Genomic DNA, 15,235 nt, shown 5'->3' on the forward strand with positions numbered 1-15,235 from the left:
AACCAAGATTCCATGAGAGCTCCTAGAAACCAAATGAGCCTTGACAAAAGTTATCAGAAGTTAAATTATGGTCATGTTCAACCAGGTCTTACTTCCCACAATCCCATACATAAACCTGATCAAGTCAATACATTACTTAATACCAATTCACTCTTTCAAGGGGGGGGCAGGAAGGAGGGATCATAAGATACACTTGTCTAACTTTGTTTCAGGGTTCAACTTTTTAAACAGGTACCCCAGGCCTGCACAACTGTAGTACCTGTTCACAATAAATGTGGACAGTTAGACTACACTTTTTATTCTTAATTTTCCAATGGTGACCCAAAATTCTATTCCATGATAAGTTCTGTGAACTAATCTGCTCCAGTTGTTCATCACTCACCCATCATCACAACGTATGTTCACTTTTGCACCGTATTGGTTATTTGTTGTCTCAACAAGTCTGCCATGTTCTGGGCTTTTTGGAACACCACACGATTTTGCTAGTAGAGAACACAATTAATATTAGCATGTTATGATGTTCTAACCCATCTCCCCCCACTATAGAAGAGAATAGGACAATATCAGACCAGTGATCTAAGCAGTTCTACATTGTGTCTCTTTTTAATTCTATTTCATTTAACTCTGAATATTCTATCCACATTTACTGTCTAATCATACTGCTTTATCAACTTCAGTGGCAGAGATACACATTACTGCTGAAAAGTTACTTGTGATGCTCTCTAGCTAGCTGAGGAAACTTATTGCCATAAAGAACACACAACAGAAATTCAGTACCTCCCTGTGCAGATCATAACATGACTTGTTCAGGCAGCCACAAAGAAAGATGCAAGGAACACTTCAAATTACACTGGTAAATATCTCAGCCCGGATACACAAAAAGGTTTTTTACACATAAAACCACATGGCCTATTATATACATCAAATATTTTCTTCATATTTGTGTTGAAAGCTACACAAGAAATCTCCATAGTATTATATTCCGTTTGACAAACAATAAGTCACAATGTAATACAAAGATGTGAGGAGACAGTTGGCTAGGTCTTCTAACCCTATATTCATAATGTTGGGTTTTGTACTGAATTTAACATAGGCAGGGTTGAATAAAATTACAGTCTTCTTCCAGTGAAACCCAGTTTTGTCTTTATGTTTAGAGCCTCTCAGTTCTGCGGATATCCACTTTCTATCTGTGGGTATCCGCAGATATCAATGCGGATATCTGCAGCTCATTTTTACAGATACAGATGCGGATGAGGATACAAACTTTGTATTTGTCCAGGGATGTATTAATGTTATTATGTATTCTGGTATCTGAAGAGCATTGCCCAACATCTTGTTACTGAATACTGTACTGGATTTAGTTTTAATACTATGATTCAGTTTGGTTGAACTATATACTGCATTACCATAAATAAGCGAATGTAACCCATGGGTTATACCCATTTTTACACCCCCCCCCCTCGCGGGGTATACATGTTTGTGTCTTATACAAGTTGGTTTTTACTCCTTGGAATCCCCCTGGGAGCATCAGTTCCCCTAAGCGGCTCTACCTGCCCCCCCCCCCATTAGAACTGGGTCAGCTCCGCTGCAGGGTGGCAGAGAGGGCCTAGTGAGCCTCCAGTGCGCCTGCGCCACGCTTTCCATTCCCCCTGCCCGGAGGAAGGCGGGTGGAGCCTGGCTGCGGCTGCGCAGGGCTGGCCTGGGTGTGAGCGCAGCTCCTCTCCCGCAGGCCGGCCGGCTCACTGGCAGCAGGATGGCCGTCACCTTGTGTATGCTCCCTACGCTGGGTGGCTACCTTCTCACCTCGGTGCTGCTGCTTAAGAGCCAGGGGCTGCTGCACCAGCCCACGTCTCCCACCATGACATCAAAGACCACCTTTTATGAAGGCGGCAGAAGTCTCTGTGGGTTATATACGTCCATGGGTAATTAATTTTTTTTAACACATGACAGAAAAACCACAGGTAATACACAAGTGTGTGTTATACATGGACGCAGGTTATATTCGCTAATTTACGGTTGTTGTTTCTGAGGGTAGAATTTTTCAATCTGTGAAATTTAACAAAAATACAATAATATTATTTAGTCTACTTCACATATAGTTTTCAGGGATACAGTGCTTACCATTTTAAAAAGGACATTTACCACAGCATAGTATTAACTTTCCTGCATTATTTGTGATATTCTACTTTTGTTATGGATTCAGGAATGGAAACCATCATGTCCACAATGAGAAGTTTAGCTACAGGAAGTACTGACTGTTTAATGGTACCCACTTTGCTTTCCTACTATCATTTGAGGTTCAGTTGATAATCATGGACAACAACATTGACAAGTCACAGAAGCTAGTGCTGAAATGTGAACTAGCTGCTTAACAGAAGTCAAGTCTTAAGTGCCCAGAGATGGCTAGTAACTCAACAGAGACAGAAAAGTAACACAAGATACTCACTTGTACAAAACTCAGGGGCTTTAGACCACGTTAAATCATCAAGACAGGTAAGGAAATGATTCTGGTCAGTACTCTGATAACCTGGCCGACAGTCATATCTCACAGTGGTCCCAACGGGATAGTAACTCTTCCTCAAATCCTCATCAGATAACACTGCAGACCTGAACCTCGTCGGGACAAGGCAGCTGCCTAGCAACAAAGCAAACAAAACAAAAACTGAAATAGTTGATTCTAAAACCAAGTCAAATAAAATCTGTACTTCTAATTTTCTCTTTATACATAACACACACAAACACACACACCCTCCCACCACTAAGCGTGCATGCTGCTGTAACACAAATAAAGGGTGCCTAACCGATGCCCAGCCAAAAAGTTTATTAGCTGGTGGCATAAGCTGTAGGGGTACAGAATGGTGCCTGATCATTGTACCCGAGACAGGTCATAAAATGTGTCCCTATGGAAGGGGGAAATTAATTTATTTCAGGAAGAGAGGCAAACAGCTTTGGCAAAGTCACTGGGGCTATTCCAAGCACAGGAAATGGAAGCAGAGAAAGGAAGGTATAGGTGGAGTACAGTGTAAAGACAGACAAGGAATGACTTCCCTTCTCCCCTTCATTTCCAAACAAACTGATGATTCTGTTTACAGTTGATGCTACATGGATTTCTCTCTCAACTCTAAGCCTTAGGCCCTTTGAACAGTGGGAATCCATGCTCAACTCTTGCAGAAGTGTCCAGCATTTTCCTTGTTCAGTTCTAGAACTACTGTTCTATTTTCATCCTTCCTGTCCTCCCTGATCTGAAGATGACAGCCAAGAATATGGATGGCCGTTTTTTGGTTTGTTCATTCCATCCTCTCACTGTTTGCTTGTTATTTCTCCAATCTCATATCCTGGGGTCCAGTTTGACAGACCCTCTAAATACCGCTTCAGCAAGTGATTGGTTGGGTGTGTAAGAAGAAGGGGTGGGCTGAGGAGAGAATCTCATCTTTCCATGCTCTTGCTCTCACAGTTTTGGGGGCTATATTTATCTGCATCACTCTCAAATCTCCCTTTTGGATTCCTAGCCAGTGGCTTAACCTATGCCTGCCAAAAGAAAACTGAGCTGTTGTTCCTTCCCAAACCTTGCCCCGGTCAACACTTGTAGTCACAACTAAGAAATAGCACCACTCCACCTGCTGCTTAGTGGCCATGTGGCCAACACTTCTGACTCAAATTTTTCAGTGAATTCCCTCATCTTGGGTGTCTCCAAATTATGGGCCCTCCCATTTGTCCCTTCTTCAACATCCAGCATTTCTTTGGCCAGACTGCCCATAGGCCCTTCCAGCCTCTTCTCTGGAGTTGGCACTAAATTGGTGAGAGCAGTTTTGTTAGATCTACTCAATGGGGCCTGAGTTGGTATTTCATAAGCAAAAGGTAGCCTCAGCAAGTTGGTTCCAAATGAAATAAAATACTTACGGCCACAAAACTCTTGTAAGTTGGACCATTGAGAGTTTGAAAGGCAAATTGTGGAGTCCGGCTTTCCTGGGATTTTAACGTAGTTATCAACGCACTTGTACTGCACTTGTGTGTTGATTGGGAAGCGCTCTGTCGGCTGAGTTCTAAACGGGATGGCATGATTCAACTTTGGCAGGGCCCCACACTGGCCTGTAAGACAACCAAATTCACGTTAACATGAGGGGTTTATTTTAAATAATGCCGTACCCCTGCTGTCTTGAGCTGTAACCGCTCTTGATGTGCCTTAGTGCCTCCAGGGACCTTCCACAAGTCAGGTGAGCTTCAGATGAGGTGTACGCTTGTGCTCCTCAATAGCCTGTGAGAACAGACCTGCTTAAGTGAAGACTTCAGTAGAAGGCCTAGGGCCCATTAAGAGAAATTTGGGCTCAGCCCATCATGGCTGTTGGGGTCGACCCCTCCTCTTTCATGCCTGTTTCTGAAGTTTGGGGAGGGTCCTGTGCTGGTACAAATACCCCTCTCCATCCCCTCATCAGACCTGGGACCCTCTGAAGGCCCTAGTGGCAACCTGGGCTAATCCAAGGGCCAAAATGCACCCTGCCCCCGGAGGGTGACTTCCTGTGCCATCCCACAGAGAGCCTGGGTGGGTATCATCCACAGTCCCCAGACTGTGGGGAGCCCGTACCCAGTGTGCTGGGATCTTGGCCCCTCGGGTCCTGGCACTGGCACCCTTGCCTTGGACACTCACCGCAAGCCCTCGGTGGCAGCAGCGCCACGAGCCCCAGGAGCCAGAGTGGGCAGCAGTGGCCCGGTCTTGCCACAGCAACAAACGCCATGGAAGGCCTGATCCACCAAGCTGAGACGGAGCTGCCGCCAGGCAAGCGATGGGGTGGGGCGACTTCACAGAGCTCCGCTGCAGGACGTGGAGGGAGGAGGAGAGGAGCCCAGCCGGCAGGCAGAGCCCTTTCCCGGCCAGTGCGTTCTGTGCAATGCTGCCTGGGAGCGGTGGCACTGAGCTTTGCCCAGCTCTCTCCTTCACCAGCGGAACTTCAGTGCAGTCCAAGCTCCAAGTCTTTGTGCTTGTAAGTGACGCATCATGCCAGGACCCTCCCCCGCCCAGCGGTGGGTCACTGTGTCTTTGGAATGTGGACGAGGTTTCATTTGTCCTGACGGTAGGCAGACACACCTCATTCTTGAGCTGATAACTTAAGGGTGTGTATGCTGGGGGAGGAAGGGGAAGAATGCTCTAGTAGGGCAGACAAGCCGGGCCATAAAACAATACAGCCAAGTTCACAAAAGAGAATTCCATGCGGAAAATGTGCACCAGTCACTGAGCATGACAGAGCTGATCTTTAGCCTCCCCCCTGCTTCGTGCCTGTTGTTTCTTTTATGTCTGAGTTTGGCAGTCTCTGAGCAGTGAGGCTGTTCAACACAGCACAGGATCAGACTCTCTGGGCTTGTCAGTACTAGAAAGTTGTACTCCTTTCACTGTAGTAGTAGAGCTAATGTTATACAATCCCATGGACCATGGCCTCAGCAATAATCAGGGAAATGCATGTAGCAGTCCAGTGAGTCTTGTAGGGGCAAGAGAATAAGTCACAGAAGTCACTGTTCAACCACTGTCACGACATCCAGAGTCAGGCCTTTTACAATACAGATTTTTTTAAAGTGAAAATCTCTTCCTGAACAGAAATAGTTATACAGGTAGTGCTTTTAAGTGTACACAAGCCCGTAGCCGAACATTCACCATTGTTTGAACCAATCCTTTCATGGTTGTCCACTCACTAAGTGGCCCATCAAACTGATTCCTATTGTAAAACGTAATGGAAAGTGTACTGTAAATACACAGAAGCTTCAGAGGGTAGCCGAGTTAGTCTGTGCAGGATAAACTTAAAAAACACCAAACGGTCTGGTAGCACTTGATAGACTAACAAAACTTGTAGATGGTATCATGAGCTTTTGTGGGCACAGTCCACTTCTTCAGATGACTGGAGTTTTGAGTTTAGGATATGCAGACCAAAAATAAATAAGGGAGGGGGGGAGTGGAAAACAAGGAGAACAGGTTATGAAAATATCAAAGGGAAAAACAGGAAGGCAGAACAGGCAATCAGTAAGCATCTGAAGATTGGATAGTTAAAATGAAGCAGATAAGGATCAAAGTCAATAGATAGGAAGGGTACTAACTCAAGAATCTACACAACGAGCTGTTTGCACCTTTATTGAATGTTAGGTTGGTAATGTCTCAGCCATCCCTCATCCGGAGTGAGGCCATTAGCATGAGAATTGAATTTGGGGATGAATTGTAATTCCAACACTTCTCTGTGTATTTGGCTGGTAGAGTTTGTTTGTGTCAAGACAGCCACCCAAAGGAAATAAGCAACACAATTACCCTGTAGTCAGACTTTCACCAGACAGCAATTAGCAACAGACTGAACACAATGGGGAAATACAATGTAAAATATAAGCCCATGCAAGTCAGTTCAGGAAATAATTACATGTTAAATGGAAAACAAACAAACCCTAAGAGGAAGCGATGAGTGTGCTGTACGTAGTTGCATGCAAATTACTTCGGCAGAAACAAAATCACATCAGCACAAGCTAAGCTATGAAGCATGTGGCATGGAAATGTGAAAGTTCCATATATTTGTATTAATGTTATTTGGTGCATTGTAAGGTGCAAAACAAACAGACACACAGATAAATGGAGAGAGGAAATATATCGCTTGATATAATTTTACACTGTAATTATCTTCTGGGCAGCCAATTCTTATGCCATTGTAACTGACTTCAAGGATTCAATTTAACTAATTACTAAGAGCAAGTACAGTTAAATTCCATTACTGGGCTCAGTTTGAAAAAGAAAGATCTATATCGGTGTTCTTCCTGAAGGAGCCTATAGATGATACACTTAATATTCCACATTTAGGAGTCTATTAAAATGCCCATTTATGAAGTGCAGCCTCTGCTAGCATGGCAGATAACATCTGGGGAACAGTTCATAACACACTGCAGTATAATAAGCCAAGAAGAAAAAGACTTTAAAACCAACAAAATCCAAATTGCAAAGACAGATGCAAGGATCACATTTGATCACTCTATGGAGGTGTGTACTGCTAAAAGTGACTTAACATTTCACTGCAGACTTATTCTCAACCACTCAGAAGACACAGCAACAGTCCATATGCTACCTGTGCCAGAAATGAGTAATGCTGTTTTTCTGCCACGGAGATACATTTTGTAATCATTTAAGCCAGTTAGTCAAATGCCCTCGTTACATGAGATGCAGTGCAGCAGTCCACAAACCTGGTGTTGCCCCTGCCTTCTTGGGTCGTTCTGCACCTACCAGGGAACTGGGGTTAATCCTGATGGCGCTTGTGTGGAGTGGAGAGCTTTCAGCACCCTGCAGGATTGTGCATATGGAGACACTGCATCAGAAATCCTGTTCCAGAGAGTCTCAGGGCCCAGGTCAGCCTGTCTCTCTCACCCTCCCCTATCCTAGTGTCTCTGAGCCCAAATGCCTACAATGCAAATTAATAGCCCCACAGCCTACATCCAAAACAACTGACCTGGGGCAGTCACAGGTGCACCGAGGGTCTTTGATACCCCTCCCCCAATGCAGCTGCCTTTGGGTAGCAAAGTAACTCCTGGTTAACAGCAACTTTACATCACAATTTTAAGGCAGGACAGAAGCCACCCAAGTGAATGCTTTTATTCTTGCGGGAAGAGACTTGGGGTTTGTAATGGCCATCAGCAGTTATTTTACCTCTCCACTGAAACACAGCGCCACTGACAAGATGCTAGGATTCAGGTGCTACAACCCAAGGGAACAGCGCCACCTACTGAAGCACTAGCAATATGCCTTTCAGCAAATATTTTCTCCAGGTCCCCCAACAAAGCCATGACCCAGATCCAGCACTGTGTCCTTCATGGGGTCTGAGTAGTTTATAGATGGCATTGTCACAGACACTACAGAGAATGAATCAAACAACTGTGCTATTTACTGCAAACTTCTGCAGAGCTTTCATCAGATTACTGGGGCATACATTTTCCCCAATTATTAACCAGACGAAATCTGAATGCTATTCAGAAAGGTACAGATGGCACAAGTAACCTTTAATACTAAAAATATATGAGAAAAATGTATTTTTATACAAATACACAAGAACCTTATTTGATTTACTGAATTTAACCAGCTGGCTAATTTGCTTCACTAATGATAAGCTAAAAACATTGTGTATACATGCAAATAAAATCTGGCTTCATTAAAAGTCAATGTATTTCACTTTCCTGGTTCTAAGTTGAGCCCGGTGTGTTTAAAGCCGAAACATGAACAGCAATGATAGCCTGCTCCTTTCAATAGGATAATCGCTATAGCAACAGGTCTGTTTTTCATAAACAAGTAGGGAACCATACAGTAGGAACTCTTCAAAGAAGCTGTCAGTGTCACCATAGTGGTAGCGTAGCTATGGGTGAGTCATGGCCCGCCCACCCACATAGCATCCACGTCCATGCAAATCAGGGATGGAGGTCCCCGAATCCACAGGCTGGGACTCCTGACCCTGGCTGGGTGTCCATCGGTCTGGCCTCATTGCTCTCCTGCATGTGCCGTGGTGCTGCTGTCCACGGGGTGGGGAGGGGAGGGCCTCAAGGGGCAGGTCTGGGTGGGGCTAGTGCTGGGGCCAGAAACTGGGGAGCAACATGTAGCATTGGCAGGAGGGGGATGAGGCCAGCCTGGCAGAGCCCCCCTTGACCTCATGGGTGCACCTCACAGTCTGGGTGCCCCAGGTGCCTGCTGAGCAGTAAGAGGGGTTGGGGGGGGGGCAAGTCCCCATCCCTCCTGCTCCCTTTGGCCACAGCACCGGATCCCTTCCTGAGCACTGTATTCTTCCTACCTCCATCCAGCCTCCATAAGGCACCGGATTCCTCCTGCACAGCTGATCCTTCCTGCCCCCATTTTTTTCTGCCACCCCCACAGGGCCCTTCATCCCTTCCCTCTTGCCCCAATCATTGCCTGTCCCCCTTAAAACAGGGGCCCACCACTTTTCCTATCCTAGCTATATAGCACCATAATGCTCTTCAGGAGTCTTTGACAGGAAATAGCCCTCAAATGCCCCATGATCTCCATCCTCCAGTAGAAGACGTTATTATACACGAGGACTATGTCCATGTCATGCAATTCTCACTGTAACACTTGCACATGGTCTGTTGGCTACTATAAACATGCACTAAAGACCAAGCCCTATTGGTGCTAATTAACAATTGTTTTGAGGACTCTGAAGGAACGCAGACAGCCAGTGAATTGGAGCCTTTTCCCTTACACTTTGGAGAGTGGGGTTTAGGATCTAGAGCAATGTGACTATAAGGGAGTTTCATCCGTTCCTATTTATGCAACTCACTAAGCCACTGCAACACTTAGCAGGGCTGGCAATTTCTGCATCCAAAAGTACCTGGATTCAACTAGATAAGAGAATCTCTGACAAGAATCGCCTTTTATGTTGCCCAAGCTGGTGAGTGAAAGGAGGGACTAATTGTTAACTTACAGGCTATGTCTACATTGCTCCCATTTTGTGCAAAAAATATGCAAATGAGGAAGCACGGAACATTGCCACACCTCATTTGCATAATTAATGAGGCTCCATTTTTGCACAAGAGGCTTTTGCGTAAGAACCCCCTCTTGTACAAGAGCCATTCTTCCTGAAAAAAATGCAGAACGTCTCTTGTGCAACAACAGAGCCTCATTCATTATGCAAATGAGACAGTGATATTCCGTGCTTTGTCTCATTTGCACATTTTTTGCGCAAAACAGGAGGGCTGTGTCTACACTGGCATGAATTTCCAGAACTGCTTAAAACGGAATACTATTCCGTTTTCAGTTTTTCCGGAAAAGGAGCATCTACAGTGGCAGGCTGCTTTTCCGGAAAAGCGTCTGTGGCCAATGTAGACGCGCTTTTCCGGAAAAGACTCTTGGGCTGTCTACACTGGCCCTTTTCCAGAACAGTGTTCCGGAAGAAGGACTTATGCCCGAGCGGGAGCAGAATAGTTTTTCCGGAATAGCGGCTGATTTTGTACAGTAGAGCATTGTTGCTTTTCCGGAAATTCAAGGGCCAGTGTAGACAGCTCGCAGCTTATTCCGGAAAAGCGGCTGATTTTCCGGAATAAGTGGCCCAGTATAGACATAGCCGAGCAGTGTAGACATAGCCCATGAGTGTAAACTAGATAGAATTGACAAAGCTATCCAGTAACTCCTGCCAGGAACACGGGGAAGTCGGGGCTGACAAAACTGAGTGGGCAAGTGTGCACTATATTTACCTTTAGCTGCCTCTGCTTAGTTCTAGTCTTGCCTCACTTTTGCAAGCATTCCATTGACTTGAACAAACACAAAGCGGGATGTTTATTACAGCAGGCAGGAAATTCTACGAAGTTCCTCCTGCTGCGAGGAGGTATTTTGCCATTTTTTGGTGTCAATTCATAAGCAAGTATATACTTAACGGTTGCCTTAATACTTTACAACACAACAGCTGGAGCACACAGGTGAACAAGTAAATTTCCTTTCCTATCAGAGCAAGTGTACATGCTAAGATTGTGAACCTCCCTGTACTAAAGGTGCCACTTCAAGGCTGAATTAACCACATAGAAAACCACCCAGGGGCTGGTCTTTAATGATTCCAGTAACACACAAAAGCAGCTGAAAAACTGAAATGCCAAAATCCAACAACCCCACAACTATGGTGTCTGAGCTGATCACTCCTGAGAAAAGCTTCAGTTCTGGACTTGGCAGAAACTCTGCACATGTGTCTGTGCTTGGATACGGTAAATGGAATGACTTAATTTAGAAGGGGAGAGGCACAGGCGTTGTCCAGGAAACTGTAAGTCATGTTAGTTTTGGCAGAAGGTGAAAATGGGGAGGGATGAGAACATCCCTGAGTAATGTGGTGATGCAAAAGTTTGACCTTAGGAGGAGATAGACTCCAAAGTACAGTGTAAAGAAAGGATCTTTTCCATTCGCCTGTTGGTGTAAACTAGCCCTCTCCTATGAAGTCAGTTATGCCCTCTTCAGGCAGGTGGGAATGTTGTCTTGTATTCACAAGATGGGAGGAGAGGTCATTATAAACAGCCTGCCTAGCTCTCAGTGGGAAATGCCTATTCTCATCATTTCACCCAACACCTGCTCCTCAGCCAGCCAAACAGTTACCAGAACTTGCTTTTCATTACCTCCTCTGAGAAAAGGCAGGCAAGGGAGCCTGTATTCTCCAGCATCCTTGTCCTACAGTCCATCTTAGTCTGCCTAAGTCCTGGAGCATGGGGGAGGCGACCATGGCAGAACTGCATGGTGAGCCGGCCCTTTCTGGCTCATTTGTACATTTTAAATGAAGCAGTGCTGGTTTTTCACTTTCTTTTGCTTGGTCAGTTTTAATACTAGACCCTGTTGCCCCCTCATCCCTTCCCTCTAACTCCAGCACCACAGTAGATATGGCAGCAGGAAAGACTTCTATCTTCTTCCCCTTTGGCAAGGGCTGTGCACAAAAGAGGACAACAAGGCTATGGCTACACTGGCCACGCATGCATAAGAAAATATGCAAATGAGGCCTACAGATGAATATTACTGCACCTCATTTGCATACCTAATGAGCCATCATTTTTGCAGAAGGGGCATTTGCACAAGAAGGAGCTGTCTACACTGCTTCTTCTTGTGCAAACGCCCCCACTTGCACAGGAGCCGTTCTTCCTGGAAATAAGCGGGGAAAACGGCTCTTGCACAAGCGGGGGGGGGGATTTGCGCAAGAAAGGGCAGTGTAGACAGCTCCTTCTTGCACAAAAGCGCCTTCTGCAAAAATGGCAGCCGATTAGGTTCACAAATGAGGCACAGCGATATTTATCACCGTGCCTCATTTGCATATTTTCTTGTGCAAGGCTGGCCAGTGTAGATGTAGCCCAACGGTATTACACAGTCCTGGGCTTCCTGCTGCAGTCTGAGCCCTGTGTGGAGTCTTGCATAGAACAGGTGCCCTATGAACATTAGTGGAATTAAGCCTTGTACACAGAAGAGGGTTGAGGCTTGGCTAACTTATTACAGCATTATGGAAATTAGAACTGAAGTTACCACAGCAGCTCATGTTCTCTCAAGGAAAACAAGCTGACATTTGAAGCCAGACAGATGTTGTTTGAAAACTGCTATCAATGCCAGCTATGGTCATACCAAGCATAGCTCCTCATGAGCTATTAGACTCCCACTTATGCCTTCAGTGGAACAAGGAGTGGTTCTCTCCTTTTAAGTATAAGCTGATACTCAGAGCAAGCCAGGACCAGCCCGCAACATTTTGGCACCTGAGGTGGGGAGCTCAAATGACACCCTCATACCCCCTTCGCTTGGACCAAAACTTTGCAAGGTCTCACTTCTGCCTTCTTCCTGTTCTACTCCTCTCATGGTACTTCTGCTACCTACATATGCACCAGCAGCAGACACAATTGTCTACTCTCTGGGTCCTAGTGGCACCCCCCTGCAGTCTGGCACCTGAGGCGGCTGCCTCAGTTCACCTGATGGTAAAGCCAGCCCATCACTAAGCAGTTTACAAAATACTGTCTATAGAAGTGATCTATAAAATTTGTCTTTCTGGAATTAATGTTAGAACTTCGTCTCCCATTCTTTCCCCCTTATTTTAAGCACAGGCAGAATAGGGTATCAAACGGAAGTCAGACAATATAAGTGACATAGGAAAACAAAAGTCAGTGGAGTCTTGCCTTGTGTCAGGAAGAGCTCTTTGTTGCAAGTCAGTCATTGTCCAGAGTCAGCCCTGACTAGGATGTGTTTCTGGCTTGTGTGTGACCCCACCCTGTGAAAGTCTCAATTTCCACAAGTAGAGAGTCACTGCCTAGAGAGGTCATGAATAAATAAAAGAATCTTCTGTTTACATCAGAAGTTGCAGAGGAGGAAAAGTACTCAAAACCCTGTTCTTATACTTCAGTTCCCTGTACAATCATCTTGGCATAGGCGACAGCCTCCTCCAAGTCCATCCAAAGTTAAATGTAAAACAGAAAACCTGAAGAAATTAAAAGAAACTTTTAAAAAAGCGTTACCCGGGGCTTTTCAAACAGAACACTCTGGTAACTTAACTTGTTTTTCTTCGTGTGCTCCAGGCACAATATTTGCCTATATGCAAAGGCAATAGGTTTAGAGCATCCCAAACAGTTGCCCCAAGTATGAGACTGTCTCAAGTGATCAACAGCTGATCTTTTGTGGGGGGGGGGGGGGGGGGCACCTTCCATCCAACTGTTTCGGAGAAGATAAGTCTCTGCCCACAGAAAACCTCTGTTCAGCTACTCCAAAGTGTATTATTTTAAAGTTTTATTGCTAATTCTTAGTGACTCCTGTTCACCATAATCACTAGTGGAGCACCAATTCCCCCAGCTTCGGCAAATTGCTCATGATCCCTTATCAGCAAAGCATTTCTTGTCAAAATTAAACTTGTCAGGGGCACTCAAAACCAAGGTTACCCATCCCCACTCTTCCTCTCATTCTCATGCTTCATTAGCTGTTCCTTCTTCCCCTTTGGATTAGCAAAACTACAAACATGCAGCTGTTGGGATGCTGAGAGGAAAGGCCAGTTACTGTTCTCTATATGGTATCTGCTTTTTAGCCTGGACACAAAACTGCTGCAGTCATGTCAAGTAGCCTTCTCCTATAAACACCACCTCTGTTTGGATTTTAATTCTACTAGGCTACATCTACATTGTGCTCTCTTGTGTAAGAACATATGCAAATGAGGCACAGTGATGAATATCGCCACCTAATTTGCATACTTAATGAGCCACCATTTTGCACAATGGGCTTTTGCCAAGAAGGCACAGTGTACACTTGCCTCATTAAGCTCATTTGCATATGTTCTTGCTCAAGAAAGCGCAATGTAGACATAGCCCTACTGTTACTTGTAGTCTAACTCATTAAGGATGACATTAGTAAAGACAGCTCCATACTTGCTTAATTTACTTCAGCATTTTGTGGCTGCCCCCTTTCCCCAACAACCAGAGAAACAAACAGATGCAGGACAAAGAAATCCCACAGATAATCAGATTGGAAAAGGGACTCCAGATCCATATAATTCAAATTGCCCCCTCCCTTTTTTTTTTGGCACCTTCCTTCCCCATTGGCTTGATTTAAATACACCCATCCTTATCACCCAGCCAAGGATCCTAAATTTGTTTTGCTCTTACTAAACCTTTCCCTGGCATTATGGGCAAACAATTATTTTAGCATCATAGAAATTCCAGTATCTTACAGTGGGTTTTTACAATGATGGAAATATCAGTTTGAGGTGGAGAAAGTGAAAAATGAAAAATTAAAGTTTACAAAAAGGTTTTATTTCCTTACCAAGATAATGGCTATTCTCAGCACAGAAAAAAAATTAAAGTCAACTGAAATATATATATTATATAAAAACTAATCAGTTAACAGAGGCCAGGAATAATCCATACCTACAGAAACATCACTTATTGTCTTAGATTATACCAAATACTAGTAGTAAGAGTACAGGATTGATGAGGCAACTGTGATTGGACTCCCAGATAATCTAACATTGAAGGCAGGCAGGTTTTTCCAGGCTCTTTCATATTTCAGACATGAAGTCAAATGTGTTCTGATTAGACAAGTCCTTCGTAAAAGCGTCATTGCTTCATCAGAATAGGTTTGCATCATTCTCCTGCAGTCTTCAGGGTTCTCGCTTACATTTCTAGTCTCCACTATACAAAGGCTATGCTGTCCCGTTTACCAGAAGATGACTAAGCCCATCCCAACTTCCACATGGAGGTGCAGCAGCCACTGCAAATAAGCATTAAATAGGTAACACTGGAATAGTGTCATCACAAATCAAAAGTTTGTGCATGTGACTAATGTGTCAAATAGACCTTTAGGGGTACAGTCTGTCATTTCTCTAGTATTCATATAGCACCTAGAATAAAAGGTCCGAACCTGGTAGTTACCCTGAGGTGCTACTGCAATTTAAAAATGTCAAACAAGGTTTATTTTGGGGGAATTGCAGCACAGTATTCTAGGCCTAGGTCTACACTAAACTAGGCAGGTTGGCTCAAGGTACGCCATTCAACTACACAAAATGCATAACTGGGTTCGGCTTACCTGAAGCCAAGCCACTGCAGCAACATCTACACTGCAGGAAGTCAATGGAAGCATTGGCTTCCGTCAATGCTTTGGCTCCCATTGGCTTCCCTCACTCTTCACAGAATGAGGAGTACAGGCCGCTGGTGGGGTCAGCCTTTGACTGGGAGGAGAGGGGTCTACACTAGACCAGCTAAATCGAATGCTAGAAGATCGACCCCAGGAGGGTCA

At 44.8% G+C, this 15,235-nt stretch overlaps 1 protein-coding gene across 1 annotated transcript in view; it reads right to left on the reverse strand.

Moving 5' to 3' along the window:
• CR1 (complement C3b/C4b receptor 1 (Knops blood group)) overlaps window positions 1-15,235 on the reverse strand; it is a 297,719-nt gene that overhangs the window by 263,578 nt on the left and 18,906 nt on the right. Inside the window, exons 12-16 of the mRNA XM_075909850.1 lie at window positions 5,507-5,579; window positions 4,646-4,944; window positions 3,901-4,089; window positions 2,447-2,635; window positions 383-482 (exon numbers count right to left, since the gene is read on the reverse strand). Of these exons, the coding sequence (XP_075765965.1) occupies window positions 383-482; window positions 2,447-2,635; window positions 3,901-4,089; window positions 4,646-4,944; window positions 5,507-5,579 (850 nt within the window). The remainder of the gene's footprint in view (window positions 1-382; window positions 483-2,446; window positions 2,636-3,900; window positions 4,090-4,645; window positions 4,945-5,506; window positions 5,580-15,235) is intronic.

The sequence above is a fragment of the Pelodiscus sinensis genome, chromosome 27 (genome assembly GCF_049634645.1).
Source record: "Pelodiscus sinensis isolate JC-2024 chromosome 27, ASM4963464v1, whole genome shotgun sequence".
Classification (NCBI taxonomy): domain Eukaryota; kingdom Metazoa; phylum Chordata; order Testudines; family Trionychidae; genus Pelodiscus; species Pelodiscus sinensis.